The 17,434-nt window shown below is 58.0% G+C and overlaps 2 protein-coding genes and 1 long non-coding RNA gene across 5 annotated transcripts in view; 1 reads left to right on the forward strand and 2 right to left on the reverse strand.

Annotated features, from left to right (window-relative positions):
* The window catches only part of ZNF862 (zinc finger protein 862), a 37,220-nt gene extending 36,210 nt beyond the window's left edge, over positions 1–1,010 (reverse strand). For both annotated transcript variants that reach the window (XM_040471630.1, XM_040471631.1), the window contains exon 1: positions 755–1,010. In XM_040471630.1, the coding sequence (XP_040327564.1) occupies positions 755–778 (24 nt within the window). In that variant the 5' untranslated portion in view covers positions 779–1,010. The remainder of the gene's footprint in view (positions 1–754) is intronic.
* LOC121028134 (uncharacterized) lies at positions 587–3,083 on the forward strand. 2 transcript variants are annotated; one of them, XR_005789090.1, is made up of 3 exons: positions 587–699; positions 1,408–1,537; positions 2,882–3,083. It is a non-coding gene; the product is annotated as an uncharacterized LOC121028134 (long non-coding RNA). The 2 variants fall into 2 exon arrangements; XR_005789089.1 differs by having other exon boundaries at positions 604–699; positions 1,380–1,537.
* Positions 3,084–7,082: 3,999 nt separating this feature from the next.
* LOC121028959 (SCO-spondin-like) overlaps positions 7,083–17,434 on the reverse strand; it is a gene marked incomplete at its 5' end in the record, with an annotated part of 55,495 nt that continues 45,143 nt past the window's right edge. The window contains 21 exons of the mRNA XM_040473052.1: positions 7,083–7,244; positions 7,835–7,985; positions 9,542–9,672; positions 9,961–10,021; positions 10,153–10,248; positions 10,567–10,784; positions 11,552–11,598; positions 11,733–11,875; positions 11,974–12,101; positions 12,249–12,451; positions 12,592–12,730; positions 13,192–13,308; positions 13,478–13,636; positions 14,001–14,279; positions 14,534–14,580; positions 14,801–14,925; positions 15,188–15,318; positions 15,863–16,036; positions 16,388–16,732; positions 16,891–16,937; positions 17,017–17,169. Coding sequence (XP_040328986.1) covers positions 7,222–7,244; positions 7,835–7,985; positions 9,542–9,672; positions 9,961–10,021; positions 10,153–10,248; positions 10,567–10,784; positions 11,552–11,598; positions 11,733–11,875; positions 11,974–12,101; positions 12,249–12,451; positions 12,592–12,730; positions 13,192–13,308; positions 13,478–13,636; positions 14,001–14,279; positions 14,534–14,580; positions 14,801–14,925; positions 15,188–15,318; positions 15,863–16,036; positions 16,388–16,732; positions 16,891–16,937; positions 17,017–17,169 — 2,917 coding nt within the window. The remainder of the gene's footprint in view (positions 7,245–7,834; positions 7,986–9,541; positions 9,673–9,960; positions 10,022–10,152; positions 10,249–10,566; positions 10,785–11,551; positions 11,599–11,732; positions 11,876–11,973; positions 12,102–12,248; positions 12,452–12,591; positions 12,731–13,191; positions 13,309–13,477; positions 13,637–14,000; positions 14,280–14,533; positions 14,581–14,800; positions 14,926–15,187; positions 15,319–15,862; positions 16,037–16,387; positions 16,733–16,890; positions 16,938–17,016; positions 17,170–17,434) is intronic.

A 17,434-nucleotide genomic window follows, 5' to 3' on the forward strand; every position in this document is an offset into this window, starting at 1 on the left:
CAGAAAGATCTTAGTCCCAAGAGGCTGCCACGGTCTCCAAGTCAGATGCCTATAACCGAGTTGGTCTTCTGACACTGCCTTTAGCAATCCCGTCAAAGCCACTGAACTCTACCGTCAAGCACTTTCTCCCATCTTTTGTTCCAACTCACAGCCTCCTACCCCAAGCCTGAAGCAAGTTTATGGAATATGCTTCTGGGCAGTGCTCGGATACTCCACGAGGTAGATAAGCCAGTAACTTTTAAGTGGGCAAGAAATATGCCGGATGCCTTCTCTTTTTCCTCTCAGCCCTTTCTTGGGAAGGAGGATCTAGTCAGGGCCAAACCTTCACCCTGCTTCTCGGTAATCCCTACCCCCGGCCTTCCACTACGGTTTTAGCCAGCCTTAAAACATGCTGGGCCTCTTCAAAACTCCCAGCAGAGGTGTGGGGAAACAGGAAGCACTTCTGCATCACTACCCTGAGTCGGTCACCCACCCCAGCATCAACCGGGTGGCCACAGGGCAGAGGGCGGCTTGGCCACCGGGAGAGGGAAGGGGGGCCGAGAGGCTGCGCGGGACTCCCGCTCCTCCCCGCCACACCCGCCCGGAGAAGGCCGCCCAAGTGTGGAGAACGAGGCGGCGGGCGAGCGGGCGAGTCCTTCCCTGCAAGGATGGCTCATCTGCGGGGACTCCGCCCATACCGCCCGCCTCGCCGGAGCCCAGGTCAGGGATCTACACGGGAGGGGAGTGGGCGGCCCCAGGGCCCTTCCAGGCCTACCTTCCCCGACTCCCTGGGCTCCATGGCCCTGCTTGAGGTGGCCCGTGCTGACCCCGCCACTGCCTCCAGGCCGCCCCCTCCCCCCGCGGCCTGGCCTGAGGATGCCGCCGCCGCGACCACCTTGGGGACCGGGGCCCCCGGAGGGCAGGACGCCCCGGCGGGGAGGGCGCGCGGCCGAGAACCGGCTCCCCCACGTCGGGAGGGCGGTAGCGCTCCCGATGCCGGGAGAGGCGAGCAGCGCGGACTAGCGCCGTGTCGGGCGAGCCGCTTTACGGCAGCCCTCTGGCCCGAGACGGCGGGGCATCACGGGAAGCGTAGTCCGGCCTAGTTCAGTGGCTCTCAAGCCGCTATTGGCTCCCGAAATGCTGGACCCTAATTGGACGCCGAGCAGCTCGCTCCCTGCCCTTCCCGCCGCGCTTGAGGGTTGAAAGGTGACATCCCCACCACGCTCTCCCAGATCTTGCGTTAAAGGCAAAGAGATCTCCCTGGGCTGTGAGAATGCCTGTTCTTGGGTCTGTTCCCTCGCATTTTTAGGACCACTGTCAACCTTGAAGGTTTCAGACTTTATTTAATCAAGGAGGGCAATACTTTTTTTTTTTTTTTTTTTTAACATTTATTCAAAAAGCATCATTGGCTGCCTACCATGTTGCCAGGCACCGTGCAAGGTTTGGGAATACACAGCTGAATGAAACAAAACCGTGCCTTCAAGGAGCTTACAGTCTATTGGGGAAACAGACCAGAAACGGGTAACTACAAAATAAAGACACGAGTGCAAGGAGAGAGGTAAGCCCAGGACCCTATGAAAGCACACTTTGTCACCGTTTAGAGTACAGTGCTGGGAGAATATGGGGTGCTTAGGTCAAGGATTTCCTGAGGAAGTGGCACCTGGACTAAATTAAAGAGTAGGAGTCAGCCATGAGGTGCTATGGAAGGAATTGTGTAACCCCCGAATTTGTATGTAACCCCTATGTGACAATATTTTGATGTGGAGCCTTTGGGAGGTAATTAGGTTTAGATAAGATCATGAGGATGGGGCTCTCATGATGATATTAGTGTCCTTACAAGAAGAGACACCAGAGAGCTTGCTGTCTCTCTGCCCGATGAGGAAACAGTGAGAAGACAGCTATGTGTAAGCCAGGAAGAGAGTTCCCACCATCCTCTTGGCCATGATGGCGTCTTGGTCTTGAACTCCCATTCTCCGGAACAGTGAGAAAATAAATGTCTGCCGTTTAAGCCACCGGGACTATGGCATTTTGTTATGGTAGCCTGAGCTAAAATAGGAGGGGAACAAAGGTGTTGTTAAGAGGGAAGTGGCCATAAGAAATAGCATAAATTAAGCCAGGCAGGTGAGCAAATGGTAGGTGCAGCGTAAGACAGGAAGTTGTGGGAAAAGACGTTGGAGAGATACTTGGGGGCTGGACATGGAGGGCATTGTATGCTACCTTAAGGAGTCTGAAATGAGTTTTAAGCGGGTGAATGGTGTGGGCAAATTTGCACTTCAGTTGGATCAGGCATACTGCAGAGTAGAGGATGAATTTAAGGAGGAAAGAAAGAAGTCCAAGCTCTATAAAGATATACTTGCTTTCCTTTCTTCTCTCTCTCTGTTTTGTTTTTTGTTTTGTTTTGTTTTGTGAGAGAGAGAGAGTTCGAGGGCAAGTGTGAGCTGCCGCGGAGGGAGAAGGAGAGAGAGAGAATCTTGAACAGGCTCCACCCCCAGCTTGGAGCCCAAGGTGGGGCTGAGTCTCATGACCATGAGATCATGACCTGAGACGAAATCAAGAGTCAGACGCTTAACAGATTAAGCCACTCAGGCGCCCCTATTCTCTCATCTTCTTTAAAAGACATTCAGGGCATCTGGGTGGCTCAGGTTAAGCATCTGACTTTGGCTCAGGCCAAGATCTCACGGTCCGTGAGTTCGAGCCCCACGTCCGACTCTGTGCTGACCCCTCAGAGCCTGGAACCTGCTTCGGATTCTGTGTCTCCCTCGCTCTCTGCCCCTTCCCCGCTCACACTCTGTCTCTTTCTCTCAAAAATAAATAAACATTAAAAAAAAAAGACATGAAACAGAACATCAGCCGCCTCCATCTTGACTCATCTATACTTTCTGATTGGTTATGTTCTTCCCAGCTTTTGTCTTAACTCAGGCAAAGCATCCTGTGATGGGGACCAGAACTAGCCCCTCAAGCAGTAACAAGTGCCCCGAGCCAGCAAGACCCCACATGACTGACCTCAAGACAGCGATTGACCTTACCTTTGCTGCCCACCTGCATGTACCACCCCCCCCCAACTTTTGCCCACATTTTCCCTGTATAAACCCAGAGGTTTTGGAGATAGTCTTTTTTTTTTTTTTTTTTTAATTTTTTTTTTCAACGTTTATTTATTTTTGGGACAGAGAGAGACAGAGCATGAACGGGGGAGGGGCAGAGAGAGAGGGAGACACAGAATCGGAAACAGGCTCCAGGCTCTGAGCCATCAGTCCAGAGCCCGATGCGGGGCCCGAACTCACGGACCGCGAGATCGTGACCTGGCTGAAGTCGGACGCCTAACCGACTGCGCCACCCAGGCGCCCCTGGAGATAGTCTTTGAAACACTAGTCCGCTGTCTTCCCAGCATTGGCCACACTGAAATACACTCCTTTCTTGTTTCACCACCGCTCATCTCTCTGTCTTTGGACTTTGTCAGCAGCGAGTGACCGAACCTGGTCTGTTTGGGACCCCTGGGGCCAGATACTTTTGCACCCCGGTGCCCTGGTCACAGACCTAAAATTATTTGAAGTCATTGTAACCATATATTATTTCGTTTGTAATATATATGGGTGTAATACATGTAATAAGAATAGGACAAATAATAAAGTGCAGAAATCTTAAGTGTATAACTTGATGTGTTTTTACCTGTGTGCCAGGTAGCCATCACTCAGATCAGAGACAGAAAATCTCCAGCACTCCAGAAAGCCCCCATGTGGCCCTCCCATTATGTATACATAGAAATAAAATGACAGAAAGTAAGGCAGTGATTATTATAAAAGTGTTGGTAAAATCAACTATAAAAATGTTTTCTGTACTTTTACATATGGGTGTTTTAAGTCATAATTTGAAGTTTTGGGTTTTTAAAATTTTTTTTTAATGTTTATTCATTTTTTTGAGAGACACATAGTGTGAGCAGGGGAGGAGCAGAGAGAGGGGGAGACACAGAATCCGAAGCAGGCTCCAGGCTCAGCTGTCAGCACAGAACCCGAGGCGGGGCTTGAACTCGTGAACCGAGAGATCATGACCTGAGCCAAAGTTGGACACTTAACCGGCCGCCCAGGCGCCTCTAAGTCATATTTCAAAGTTTTAAATAAAAAATAAAGCAGATATAGTTTATATTTAAAATTTTTTTAATGTTTTATTTGAGAGAGAGAGAGAGAGAGAGAGAGAGAGAGAGACAGAGAGAGACAGAGTGTGAGCGGGGGAGGGGCAGAGAGAGAGGGAGACACAGAATCCAAAGCAGGCCCCAGGCTTTGAGCTGTCAGCACAGAGCCCAATGCGGGACTTGAACTCATAAACCATGAGATCACAATCTGAGCCGAAGTCACATGCCTAACCAACTGAGCCACCCAGGTGCCCCAGTTTATATTTAAAAATTTTATTAGTGGGGCGCCTGGGTGGCGCAGTCAGTTAAGCATCTGACTTCAGCCAGGTCACGATCTCGCGGTCCGTGAGTTCGAGCCCCGCGTCAGGCTCTGTGCTGACAGCTCAGAGCCTGGAGCCTGTTCCGGATTCTGTGTCTCCCTCTCTCTCTGCCCCTCCCCTGCTCATGCTGTGTCTCTCTCTGTCTCAAATATAAATAAACGTTAAAAAAAAAATTAAAAAAAAATACCTTTTTTAGAAATGTGAGGGAGTCCAATCCATGTGAGTGGACCTATAATATTTGACCTCAGCTCAGGCTGCCATAACAACATAGAGAAATTTGCTTCCCCACAGTTCTGGAGACTGGAAGTCCCAGATCAGGGAGCCAGCATGGTTGGCTTCTGTCCCTGGCTTCTGTCCCTGGCTTATAGGCGGCACCACCTTGCTATGTGCTTATATGACCTCTTCTCTGTGTGTAGTCAGGAGAGAGAGAATGAACTTTCTGGTGTCTTATCTTATAGGGACACTAATCCTATCAGCCTTAACCTTAGTTACCTCTGTATAGGTCCTATTTCCAAATATAGTCACATTGGGGTTTAGGGACTCAACCTAGGAGTTTGGGGGACCACAATTCAGTTCACAGCTTTGTGTGCTTTGAGCTGCCTCCCTTTGGCAGGTGCAGTCCCTGGTAGGAGGGGTCTGTGTTACTGAGGGAAGAAAGAAATAAGACAGAAGACTCCGGGTGGCCTTCCAATCTCCAGCTCCCAGCTCAGTTATAGCTGTACCTCTCTGTATATACCTTGGAGAGCTGTATTTCTGCCCTTGAGTTATCTCTGTCTCCTTATAACAAATTCTTGTTTAGGGGTTTAAAAGTTAGAGGTGAGGGGCACCTGGATGGCTCAGTCGGTTAAGCTTCTGACTCTTGGTTTGGGCTCAGGTCATGATCTCATGGTTCGTGAATTTGAGCCCCATGTCGGGTTCCAAGCTGCTGGTGCAGAGCCTGCTTGGAATTCTAGCTTCCTCTCTGCCCCTCCCCCGCCTCGTGCTCTCTCTAAATAAATAAATTTTTTAAAAAAATGTTTAAAGTTGGAGGGGAGGTGGTTGAGAAAGGAAGGGTTGGTGATTGAAAACGTTTTCCCATAAAAAGGTACAGAAAGACGGGGCAGTATCTGGAAGGAAGTGTGGGATCCAAATGTAAGACACAAGATCATGTTTCTTTTGTTGGTGGAAAGGAAAATCATGGTTAAGCACAGGTGAGGCAAGGCAAGGAGGCAGGACCACAGGACCAAGGGCTCTTTCCAGGGGTAGGGACACTTCTAGATGACACCCCACGGGAAGAAGGAGAAGATGGAGTCCGTGTAGACTTGTTTGGTAGATTTGCTGAGAGAATCCCCATCTGACATTATCTCAATGAGACAAGGTCATCTCATGAAAATGAAGGGGGTAGGGAAGAAGAGAAGGCATGCATAGTCAGTGCAGAAAAGAGGAAATAGAGTTTATGGGGGAACAATGTGCAGGATGGGCAAATCGAATTAAAGCCCTGTTTGAGGTTTGTGATTACAAATTGAAGGCAAAAACAGACTATCTGCAAAATTCTGTCTGGAAGCAGAGACTTGGGCAGATATTTGAGTTGGAGGATTGACAGGTATGGAGTATGAATGGTGATAGAAAAGCAAGGTGGGGGGCCTCAGTTGGTTAAACAGCCGGCTCTTAATCTCAGCTCCAGTCACGATCTCATGGTTTGTGGGATCGAGCCCCGCATCGGGCTCTGCACTGACAGCTCCGAGCCTGCTTGGGATCTCTCTCCCCCTCTCTCTCTGCCCCTCCCTGCTCTCTCTCTCTCTCTCTCTCTCTCTCTCTCTCTCTCTCCCTCTCTCTCAAAATAAATCAATTTAAAAAGATAGTTTAAAAAAGAAAATCAAGGGATTTAATGGTACTTGCATTGGAGTGATTTATAATGACAGGTGGTTCTCAATTCCAGCTAGGTGCACATAGAATTACCCATGAGGCTTCCAAAGAATCTGATTTAAAGGGTTCAGGATGGGGCCCGAGCACTGGTAGGATCTCAAAAGCTCCCCGGGTGCTTCTAATGTGCAGTTGGTGCTGAGGATGACCATGCAGACCATGAATCCTGAGGGGGAGACAGGAGAGAGCTAATGAAAAGTGAGAACCCGGTGGGCTCAATGAATCGGAAATAAATGATAGCGGTGGGGTACCAGAGCAAGTAAACTGGAATGATAGGAAGTCACGATCCGTAAGTAAATATTTGGAAGTGTTTGAAAATATCTGAGTGGTGAAGGGAAAGGTCATTGGAGGTGAGGGGGTGAGAACTGAATGGATTATCCACACGGACACCGAGTGTCCGTGACAAGGAGTATGACCCATGAGCCGAACTCTTCTCTGGATGACAGGGAATGGCATCTGGAAGCAGGAGAGGGTGGTGTAGGCGGGCAGCGCCGACTACAACCAGCGACGCACAGGAAGAGGGCTCTTTGCGGGAGGAAGAGGCAGAACCGGGCAGCAGAAACAGGGAACCAGAGAACTCCAGACTTTATATTCAACCTGCCGAAGTGCAAACCGAGGCCTGCCCGGTTCACCAGCATGGCAGATTAACAGAAGTCTCCTGGAGGCAGTCCTTGCGCAGGTCAAGGCCGGGGCTCAGACCCACCCTGCCTCTCTCTCTTTTCTGGTCCCCAGACGCAGACTGCACACAAGCTTGCTGCTGATGTCACTTTATTTGGGATATGCTGGTACCAGGGCATGGAGTGGATGGGTGGGCACGGGAGGAGGGGGTCGGTGCCTCTGGGCCCGGTGATCGCACGAGGGGTGGTGGCTGGGCAGCCTCATCCAGTGGGACCGTCAGTGCTTTGAGAAATCACCTCCTGGAGGACAGATAAGGGGGAGATGCACTGGCACAGAGGCAGTGGTCAGGCCGGGAAGGGGTGCAGCCAGAGGGGGAGCAGTGGAGCAAACTGGCAGGAGAGAAGCCCCGCCAGGAAGAAGCCCAGAGAAAGGCGTGCTTTTGCCCTGCGCTCCACCCAGGCGCTGTGAGCGCCCCTGCACCTGTTTCTCACCTGCCACAATGTGGCCTTGGGGACCTATCAAGAACCAGGCACCTGGCAGGCGCTTCACACATGCGCTCCCACCAAGCCCCCCCACCGCCAAAAGCCTGTGCACAGTCAGCCAGGTCTCGAAGCTGAGGTCACGGATGCTCAGCAAGGAAGGAAACAGATGAGCTGGGAGGAAGCAGCTGTGACCGACTCCAAACACCCAAGCTTGCGCTGGATTGGAGACGAAGCCAACAAGCAAGCCAAGACGGGGAAGGAAGAGGGTCAGAAGCGGTCAAGAAGGATGAATCCCACGAGGGCCTGAGCTTCGGGAAACGGGGCGCCTTCCTGAAGGCCGGGCCCCGCCCCTGCAGGTGTCCAGCCTAGGTCCCCGTCCCTCCCAGCCCAGCCCCGCCCAGACCCACCCTGGCAGGCGCTGCACTGGCAGCTGCGGATGGCCGGCAGCACCACGGGCTCCACGTGGTCGTCGGGACAGCGCAGGTGCAGGACCCGCACGGGGTTCTCGGGGTCCAGGCTGTAGCTGCAGCAGTCGCACTGGCTCTGCAGGTAAGGCTCCTGCGGGAGGGCGTGGCTGAGCTGGGGAGGGGCCACGAGAGTTTGCCCGAGCCACCTCCCTTCGCTCTCTTGGCCTTCCCATCCGGGGGTACGGCCAGGGCCCAACACTCCTGGCCAAGCAGGGCAGCGGGGTAGGGAAGGGATGCGTCGCCATCAAGCTCCCGTTTCCCCAAGAAGCCCACCTCCTTCACTGTGAGCCCCAGCCATCTGAGCGTGCACCTGCACGGTAAGAATGCTTTTAACTGCTCATCACTGCCTCCTGGCAGCAGGGGAGAGCTACGGCCCTACCCCAAGGGGCTTGCTTACCATCCCCTTAGGCGGATCTAATACTTTCTGACGCTGCAAGGTGGGAAGCTCTAAACTGCACAATTGTGATCCTAAGTGCAAAGTGAGTTCTCACTCCAGACCCCTCCTGCTATTCGATTATATAGTAACTACGTGAGTGTCACCGAATATTTGATCTAACTTCTGTATAATTCCATTGTAATTTTACTTTTGAAATAGGCACTATATTCAACAGCACCGAGTTACAAAAGATTCAGTTAAAAAAAAAAAACCCTCTGGGGATGAAGAGTACAGCATAGGGAGTATAGTTAATAACACAATACCACTGAATGGCGACTACACTTATTGTGGGGAGCGCTGTGTAATTTACAGAATTGTGGAATCGCTATGTGTGCGCCTGAAACTAACATTGCATGTCAATTGTACTTCAGTAAAAACAAATCTCCATCTGATTTCTATCCCTCTATCACTCACTTTTCCTCCCCAGGGGAGGAAAAAAATCTCTTAACCACTCTCCTATGTTTTAACAAATCCAAATATTGTTTGGGAATGGTCTGGGAATACCAGGAGGTACCGGGAGCACCCAGGGGAGCAGAGAGTGGCCAAGCGTTGAGGACTAGGTAGGAAAGCACCTCTGTCTTCCAGGAATAGATGACCCAGGTGGGTCGAGACAGGAGGGAATGGCCACACCATCAGTGAGCTGAGGCAGGGCCAGGACCCTCCCAGGCTAGAACTGGAGCCATAGCTCTCCAGGCTCAGGATGAGGGGAGTCAGGGTGGGCACAGAGCTCCTGACAAGGTCTGCACATGGAGCAGGGCTGGGCCTTCTGGGTCCAGGGAGAGCACGCGCAGGGCAGAGGTCTTCTGGGACGTGCTCATAATATGCCTTGCCAGGAATGTCTGGGACAATGCTGTGTGTAAATGGTCTGTCCTAAAGAACTTGTCCTCACTATATGATGGGCTGTGATTTCAGAGCCTAACGTAGGTCCTTTGTGCCTTTCTTGCTGATGTCCTGGGAAGCCCGCAGCACAGGGTGGAGGCCTGGAGTAGGCTTGGGGCCCAAGCCCCGCTGAGGGTGACAGGGCCAAGCAGCAGGTGCAGGCCACCGCCTTGGTGAAAACTCGCCCCTGGCTCTGAGCTGTGCCCCTTTGAGATCAACCGAGTCCCTCGTGTCCCCTGGGCATTGCCCAGGCCTAGGCTGGCCGCAGCAGTCCCTCAGGGGTGCAGGCTGACCTGACTCTCCTGGGCCTGCACGGCAGCCCCCTCGCTCACCTCAGGCATGACGCTGATGCTGGATGGGCAGTGCCCACTGCAGTAGCTCACTTCCACCTGGTCCAGGTAGCAGGCGCCCTTGGTGACGTTGCGCAGCTCCGTGAGATGCCGGCAGGAGGCTGCCTGCCCCTCTGTGGGAAGAAGGTGAGCACAGAAGGCGGGAGCAGGGCAGAGAGAAAGGGCCTCGATGAGGGGACTCTGTGTAAAGGGGACACTGTGGACCTGAGGGGCACCTGAGGCTGTTGGGGCAGCGGTGGCCAGGCGCCATGATGCAGCACTGGGCGTCACCACTCTGCTGATCCCCATGGTAGGCGGCACTGGGGACGGCAGGCCCCCTAGGGTGGGCACGGGAGCAGTTTGGGAGAAGGGCCCAGAGCAGGGAGAGGCATGGCAGGAAGTGCCCCAGGTCCCCGGCATACCCGGAGCCTCTCGGCGGCAAGTAGGACAGCAGCTCCCTGGTTCCTGCACGGTCACCTCGCCCTGCAGAGGGAGTGATCCCCAGTGCACTCAGGAGGATGACCCCAGGGCCCCAGCACTGCCTGCTCAAGGCCCTAAGACCAGCCTCTGGGGAGGGACCCAGGAAGGAGGGCAGCAGGGCTGCAGGCGGGTACCTGGGCACAGGTGAGGAGGGGGCAGTGCTGGGTGCAGACACTCCTCCCACGGAGGCAGCGGCAGCTCTCACAGGCCTCCTGCCATTCGGATCCAGGCTGGGGAGAGGGGGGAACCCTCCCGTCCATCTCTACCCATCTCTGCCAGTTAGACTTTTCTATACTACACCCTCCCCCACCCCCCACCAATCCCTCATCCCTGAAACCAGTCAGGACAGGGGCCAGAGACCAAAGTCAGGGACAAGAGTCTCGGGAGGGAGGTGGGCTGATGGGGCCTGGAGACTGTCCCCGTGTGATGGGTGATGGCTGATGGCCGAGCTGTCTGCTGCTGCAGATCCTGGCACAGGGGGAGGAGCCAGTGGAGGGGGGCGGGGGTGGGGGAGGGCTGGGTGGCCCGGAGGGGCTACAGTGTCTCACCGGGTGGGGACGCCCATGGTGCCAGCACTCGCAGTGGTCTATGGGCACGCAGGGGCCCGCCTGGCTGCGGAAGTGTCCGTGCTGGCACACACAGCCTGGGGCCTGCCCCACACCGCAGCTGCCCTGGGTCTCCGTGGCATTGGGCTCCCGGCACGTCCGCTCGCAGGGCCCTGGCTCCCCAGGGGCCACCTGCTGCCACATTTCCCCGGAGGGGCACTCTGCCAGGGAAGACCCCACCACCACCACCACCACTCAGGTCAGCCCCGGGTCCAGCTTCGATTCTCCCCCCTCCCACACCAGACACCCCTAGAGTCCCTCCTGCCTTCCCAGTGCTGTCCACTCGGCTGGCTCTGGGCCTCTAGGCCTCCAAACACGCCCGTCTGCTCTTATCCACCTTCCAAATACTAACGGGGCCTAACTCGAGTCTGGCCTTCTCCAGGAAGCCTCCCCTGACCAGTCCTGTCCACCCTGACCTCTCCATTCATGGCACCGATTTCCAGTCCTGTGGGTGCAGCCTGCTGGTCAGTGAGCCAGAAACTGTCTCCTGTCCCTACCTGTTCCGGTGGGTGAGCTGGCCCTCAGCAGCCAGACTGGGGCTGCTCAGGACTCACCAGGCCTGTGTGCCTCTGAATCTACACAGAGCCCAGTGTGCCCGAGCTGGGCACCTGTGAGCCCTTAGCAAACGCCTGTTGACTTTGATCAGATGGGGGTAAAATAGCACAGGGCAGATTCCAGACAAGGGTCCTACTTTAGCTCACCCTCAGCCTTTGCTTCCTCATCTGCAGGGAAAGACCCTCCACTTCCTGCATCACTCACAGCCGTGTGCTCACAGGAATGCCCCCAACACCAGTGTGGACAGAGCATGGAAGGGGCTTCCTGGGAGAGACAGCTTTGCCTAGGGCAGGCAGCGCCCTCTGCCCTCATCGGGGCCAACCCCACCCTGGCTTTGGAAGGACCAGCAGGGGCCTAGACAGCCACATCTCACCACGACAGTCAGCTGGGGAGCAGTTGAAGACTCCATCTTGGCAGATACTGGGAAGACAGAAGCACGTGTTCGGACGCCTCCGGTGCCCTCCTCCCCACCCCCATTCTTAGCAATGCTGCCTTCCACCCCCTCCCTGCCCTAGCTCCCTCCTCCCCCTGTCCCCCCTGCCCGGGGCCCTCACCAGCGCGTGCAGTTCCAGGTGAGTACAGTTCCTGGGGGAAGCTCCCGGGCCTGTTCTTCAAGAGTCAAGGTAAGGCCCCAGGGCAGAGAGATCTGGGTGCAGGGGCACGCCGCAGGGGGCACGCACGTGCCATTGTGCAGCAGCTGCGGCAGGAAGGCGCGGGCTCAGTTCTACTCACACCACACTTCTCTGCCCCCCACCTGCCTGCCCCCCCATATGGCAGTCAGGGCACTGTCCGTACCTGCTCTCCGGGGCAGCCACAGCCAAGCCGGCAGGGTTCCTGTGCACAGAGGGCACCAGGCTGCAGATGCGAGCAGAGGTGTGGGCACGAAGCGGCACAGGCACTGGGCACCTGGCCAGGCGGGCACTCTGGGGGGAGCGCACAGACGGTGAGGTGGAGTACCAGGGAGGGGACCGCCTCGGGACCCGCCGCCCACGCTGCTGAACGCCGGCCGAGCTCAGCAGCACCAGAGGGCAGGGAGGCTCCCCCCTCACTCCCCCACCCCAGGTGCTCACCAGGGCAGGGCTGCGGGTTACATTCCTGCCGCTGCTCTGTGTCCTGGGCCTGGCATGGCGCCCCCATAGGACCCTCCTCACAGCTCCTACGTCGCCCCATGCTGCCCCCACCACAGGGAGCAGAGCAGCTGCTCCAGGCTGACCAAGGCCCAAAGACTGGGCACTCATGGTGTGGGCACACCAGGGACCCGTTGGTACAGGTGCTGCGGACAGGGGTCAAGGGCACAAGTCAAGGGGAACAGAGCCTTTGCTTCCCGCTAACGCCCTCCTCCACCCTGACCTGTCCCAAGCCTCCCACCTAAAACTCCCCATCCCCTGCTTGGCCACCAGTGGGCAGCCATACCAGTTTTTGCAGTCCAGCTGTACCACCTCGTCTGGGGCCACCACCCATGAGGCATTGGGGCTGGGGAGGCCACAGCGGCAGGAGGAGATGGGCACACAGCGCCCATCCTGCACCAGTTGGCCAGGGGGGCAGCGGCAGCCTGACGGGGGTGGGGAGGACAAGCAAGGTTCAGGCACACGTCATGGGTCCCTCTGGCAGCCGGATGGGGTCCGGAGCCTCAGGCTGACCCTGGAGCACCCTCCCCTACCCCAGCCCCCCGAGTCCCCACTTGACCCGGCCTCCACACTGTTTCCACTGCTGGAGCACAGGAAGGGGTCACTCCAGACCCCCCTGTGTGGGTCCCACCCCAGGGACCCCTGAGGCTGCCAGAACGTTCTCACAGACAAAGCCCATGTTAGGTAAGGCTCGCTCTCTGCAGGACCCCTACCCAGGTGCTGAAAGTGACCCAAGGATCCACGTTGCTGCCCTATAACCCCTGATCCCGTAACATGTCCCCGCCTGTAGGCCACATGCTCTCTGGAAGTAGGGATCAGCGAAGCAAGCTGCTCTGGTCTGAGGCCCTAGGGCTCCCAGGCTGGGCTGTGGGCGTGGCCCGGCCACCTGGACGGCATGGTCCCTGCAGACACTGCACGCGGTCCCAGAGGTCCACACAGCTTCTAGGGCACTGGTTGGCACAGTCAAGGGTGGGCACGGTGTCCTGGGCTTCACAGCTCTCCCCTGAGGACCAGAAGGTAGGAGTCTGTGTTGGGGACTGACTTTTGGGCCCCCAAGACAGCACCCTGCCCTCCAGGGCATGCCTCCAGGAGCAGAGGCCACATCCTCATCAGGTGCTATCTCCCGTGTTACAGTCCTTGGCCCCACCCCCAAATGCCAGGATGGAGGTTACCTGGGCAGGGCTCCACGTTGCAGCTCTCAGTCTGAGCCCAAGGCCCCCAGCAGCCTCCTCCAGGGGGGCCCCCTGCCTCCCTCCAGCGTAGCCGGAAGCCCCCACTGCACGACACCTGGCAGGGGCTCCAGGGCCCCCAAGGACTCCACTGGCATAAGTCTTGGGAGGTAAAATGGAAGTTAGCGCCCAGGGCCCCGCCCTGGCTTCTTGCTCCCACCCCAAGGCCTTGGGCTCCAGCCCTACAGACACTCTGCTAAGCCCAGAGCACTCAAAGCCCCCTTCCTCCCCTTTCGTCGGCTGCAGGGATCCTTCCTGCTGCGGCCCGCCCCCCCTCCAGTGCCAGATCGCCAAATACCCCCAAATCCTGCAGGCCCCGGGGGCAAGCAGGAGGCTTAGCAGGCCTGTTAAGCGCCTGGCTACTGAAATAAACAACATGGCCCAGGCCTACCTGGCCAGGTACCCCTCCCTCCACTCTCATCTCAGGCTCCCTCCTGCCCTGTTGGTCTCTGCCCCTTGGTATTACCATGGCAGGCCCTAGGGTCCAGGCAGAGGCGTTGCTGGCTGAGTGGTGCAATGCACAGGTCTGGGTCCCCAGCCCATGGCCTCCCAGTCTCCGGGTCCAAACAGAGGCGATGGCGGTGCTGCTCCGAAGCCAGCAAGGGGGACAAGGTCGGGGAGAGGCCAGCTGGGTGCTGAGACCGGCGCTCCTCTAGGGCAGTCCTGGAGGCGGGGGCCAGCACACCAGGGGGCAGGCAAGGCCCACAGGGTGACCACTCGGACCACCCGCTCAGAGGCAGAAGACCTAGAAAGGGCAGCGAGTGGGCACCCTTCCCAGTGACCCTCCCTGAGACCACCAGCCCCAGTGGAGGGGGAGGGAAGAGACCCAGTTATGACCAGGAAGGGCTGGAAACAGAAGAGGCTGCAGGAGGTTGCTGGGAGGGTCAGGGGAGGGTGACCAAACATCCCGGTTTGTCTGGGACTGTCCTGGTCCCAGATCCAGGAAACCTTCCAATCCTGGGCAAATGGGGACAGTGGGTCTCTCCAGGGCAGCGTTACCTTGACAGCCCTGGCTGGTGCACTTCAGCTCCCCACGCCGGCATTCACTGTGGGAGGGGGTGGTCGGGGTAAGACTGGGGAGACCAGACTCAGCCCAGAGAGGTGGTTGGTGGGGCTCACGTAGGGGTGGCCTGAGCTCTGGGCTCATTTGGAGCAGGATGAGATTGGGGTTGGGTCCAGGCCAGGACGATTTCCCTGTGGGGCCACCTGCCCCCCCATTCCCTGGCCCCAGCCCTCTGATGCTGCCTCCCCGCCCCCTTAACTCACCACTCTTTGCAGCCCAGCTGCAGGCGGTCCCCGGGAGCCAGAGTCACCCTGGCTCCTTCTCCTGTGATGTGTAGGCAGCTACACTGCTCTGGGGGAATGCAACCCCCAGCCTGTTCCAGCAGCCCCTGCGCAGAAGCAGACACAGGGACAGAGCTGTGTGGCAGCCATCTCTGTCCCCGAGTGCCAGTAGTGTGAGTGCTCACAGCAGGGGCACGTGCATGTTGCCGAGCAAATGGATGGGCACACGGGCACGAGGCAGAAGGTGAGGGACCCTTAAGAGGCGTCGTGGGGAGGGGTGTCACCACAGGCATCGCAGAGAGAAGGAAGGTAGGAGTGTGGGCTGAGGCCCGCTTCTCCTGGGGCATCTCCTCTGGCTCCGCCCCTCACCTCAGGGCAGTAGCAGCCAGGCTGGCAGGGTGGCAGGTCCTGGCAGAGCCGACGGCTCAGGTGCGTGGCACAGAGCCCGGCACAGGGGGAGCCACAGGCCTGGAACTCAAAGGGAGGTGTGCAACTGTCCTCTGGGGGGGAACAGAGGCCAGCAGGATGGTAGGGGGACAGCCCAGAGACACCCTCCACCTGCCCCCGCCCCAAGCCTGGAGCACACAGTGCATGGTCCCATCAAGGACCCTCGGGGCCTCCTCGTAAGAGTGTAAGCCTGGCCCCAGGCTGCCGGTAAGGACTGACCAGTGCTGCCCCGTCTAGCGCCCACTCGGCCCCTGTGGCTGTCTCTAGGGAAGGGTCGTGATGGTCGGGGCTTGGAGAGCCAGGTAGCTGCACGGAGGATAGGGCCTGCGGGGAGCGAGGGGCCTGGCAGGTGCTCCAGAGGTTGGCAGATGGGAGCCAGGGGGGCAGAGATGGAGAGGGTGGCCACAACGAGAGGTGGGCCAGACCTTCTGGGCCTGGGAGCAGCCGCAAGTGGACAAAGCCTGCAGCTACAAAGTGGGGAGATCGCAGTGGAGCGGGGAGGGGAGGGACGTGAGGCATGGGGGTCACGGAGCTGCTGAGAGCGGGAGCCAGTGCGGGCAAGGGCAGGGCTCAGCTCTCCGGCTCCGGGGGCCTCACCAGAGCAGTTGCCGAGGGGGCAAGGCCGGAAGTGGCCATCCAGTCGTGTGCAGGGGGGGCCCGCCCCCGTCCCCGTCCCTCCGGGCGCTGGTCCCTGGTGCCGATAGCGCTGCTGCACCGGCACCCGACAGGAGCATCGCGTCCAGCTGCTCCAGCTGCTCCACACACACTCCTCTGGGGACCAAGGTGGGGGGATGCCAGCCAGGCCCCTCCAGCTTCTCTCCTCCCTTCCCGCCCCTCCCCTGCCCTCTACTCTCATCCCAGCCCTGGCCAACGCCCTGCGCAGGAAAAGGGCAAGAGGGAGCCAAGAATTCACACAAGTCCTAACTCGCCGTGTTCCCTGTCACTCAGCAGCGAGGGTCACATCCCAAAGGGCTCAGAGGAAAAGATGGTGGGAAGGGGAAAGAAACGAGATCAAATATCAGGGGGATAGATGGATATCTCGGGCGGGGCCGGGGGGGGGGTGCGGAAATCTGGGGTTTGGGAAAACATGCTACTCCCTGTATTTTTCCCGTGCGCACTCACCCAGGCAGGGCCCTGGGTAGCAGGCCCGGGTGTCCAGGTGCAGGAAGGTGCTGTTGCAGGTGGGGTCGGCTCTGGCCAGCGGGCAGGGGCAGGACCCAGAGCGGGAGGCCAGGCCGGGGCCGCAGCTGCGGGAACAGGGGCCCCAGGGGCCCCAGGAGCAGGCGTCCAGCAGCCCCAGGCAAGGCTGCCGTCCACAGCTCTGGGTCTGGGTACCAGGGCCCAGGCAGGGGGCCCCGCTGCGGTGAGGGGCCAAGGCCACGCAGTCCCGGGTGCGAACCTGGTTTCCACCTCCACAGGAGACGGAGCATTCAGACCAAGGGGACCACAGCGTCCAAGCCCTGGGTACTGTGGGAGGGCACAAGTAAGGTCAGAGAAGGTCCCGATGGCTGGTCGGGACCTCCGTGGCACAGGGGGTGGTGGCTGGAAGTAGGGGTGGGAGGGAAATAGGAGGCACGCGGCAAACAGAGGTGGGGGGAGGTGGGAGCGGGACATAAACTCCGGACCTGCACACTCGATGTCTTCACATATGATGCCCTCGGGGGTGCAGGAGCTGAAGGGAGGAGACCAGACTCAGGGACACTGCCATCCGCCCCTGTCCCCGCTCCACCGCTGCCTCTGCCCAGACTTACCACTGCTGGCACTCGCCCTGCAGCCAGCTGTCCCCCAAGGTGCGGAGGCGGGCACCGTGCAGGCACAGGGGTGGGCATGGGGGCTGAGAGCAGGGCCGGCTCTGGGACTGCTCCTCCCGGCACTCTGGAGCCCATGAGCCAGACGTGGAGGACCTTTGTGGGGCCCAGGGCACAGAAGGTGAGTGATGGCCCAGGGCCCTTCATCACTCCTCCACCTCCTGGTGGGACACCAGATGGGAAAGCCTGGGGTGGGCGTGGAGGTGGCTAAAGGCAAGGATGACCAGGGACAAAGGTGGGGCCAGGGCACAGAGTGGGCATACCCCCGGGGGGCAGGATCCAGGAGCTCTGCATCAGAGAGGGAGACCGCGTCCAGGCGTGGCGGACCGGGGTTGGGGGAGGTGACACTAGCTTGGCCCAG

Source organism: Herpailurus yagouaroundi, unplaced genomic scaffold, assembly GCF_014898765.1.
Source record: "Herpailurus yagouaroundi ecotype Mexico unplaced genomic scaffold, PumYag 100, whole genome shotgun sequence".
NCBI classification, from domain to species: Eukaryota; Metazoa; Chordata; class Mammalia; order Carnivora; family Felidae; genus Herpailurus; species Herpailurus yagouaroundi.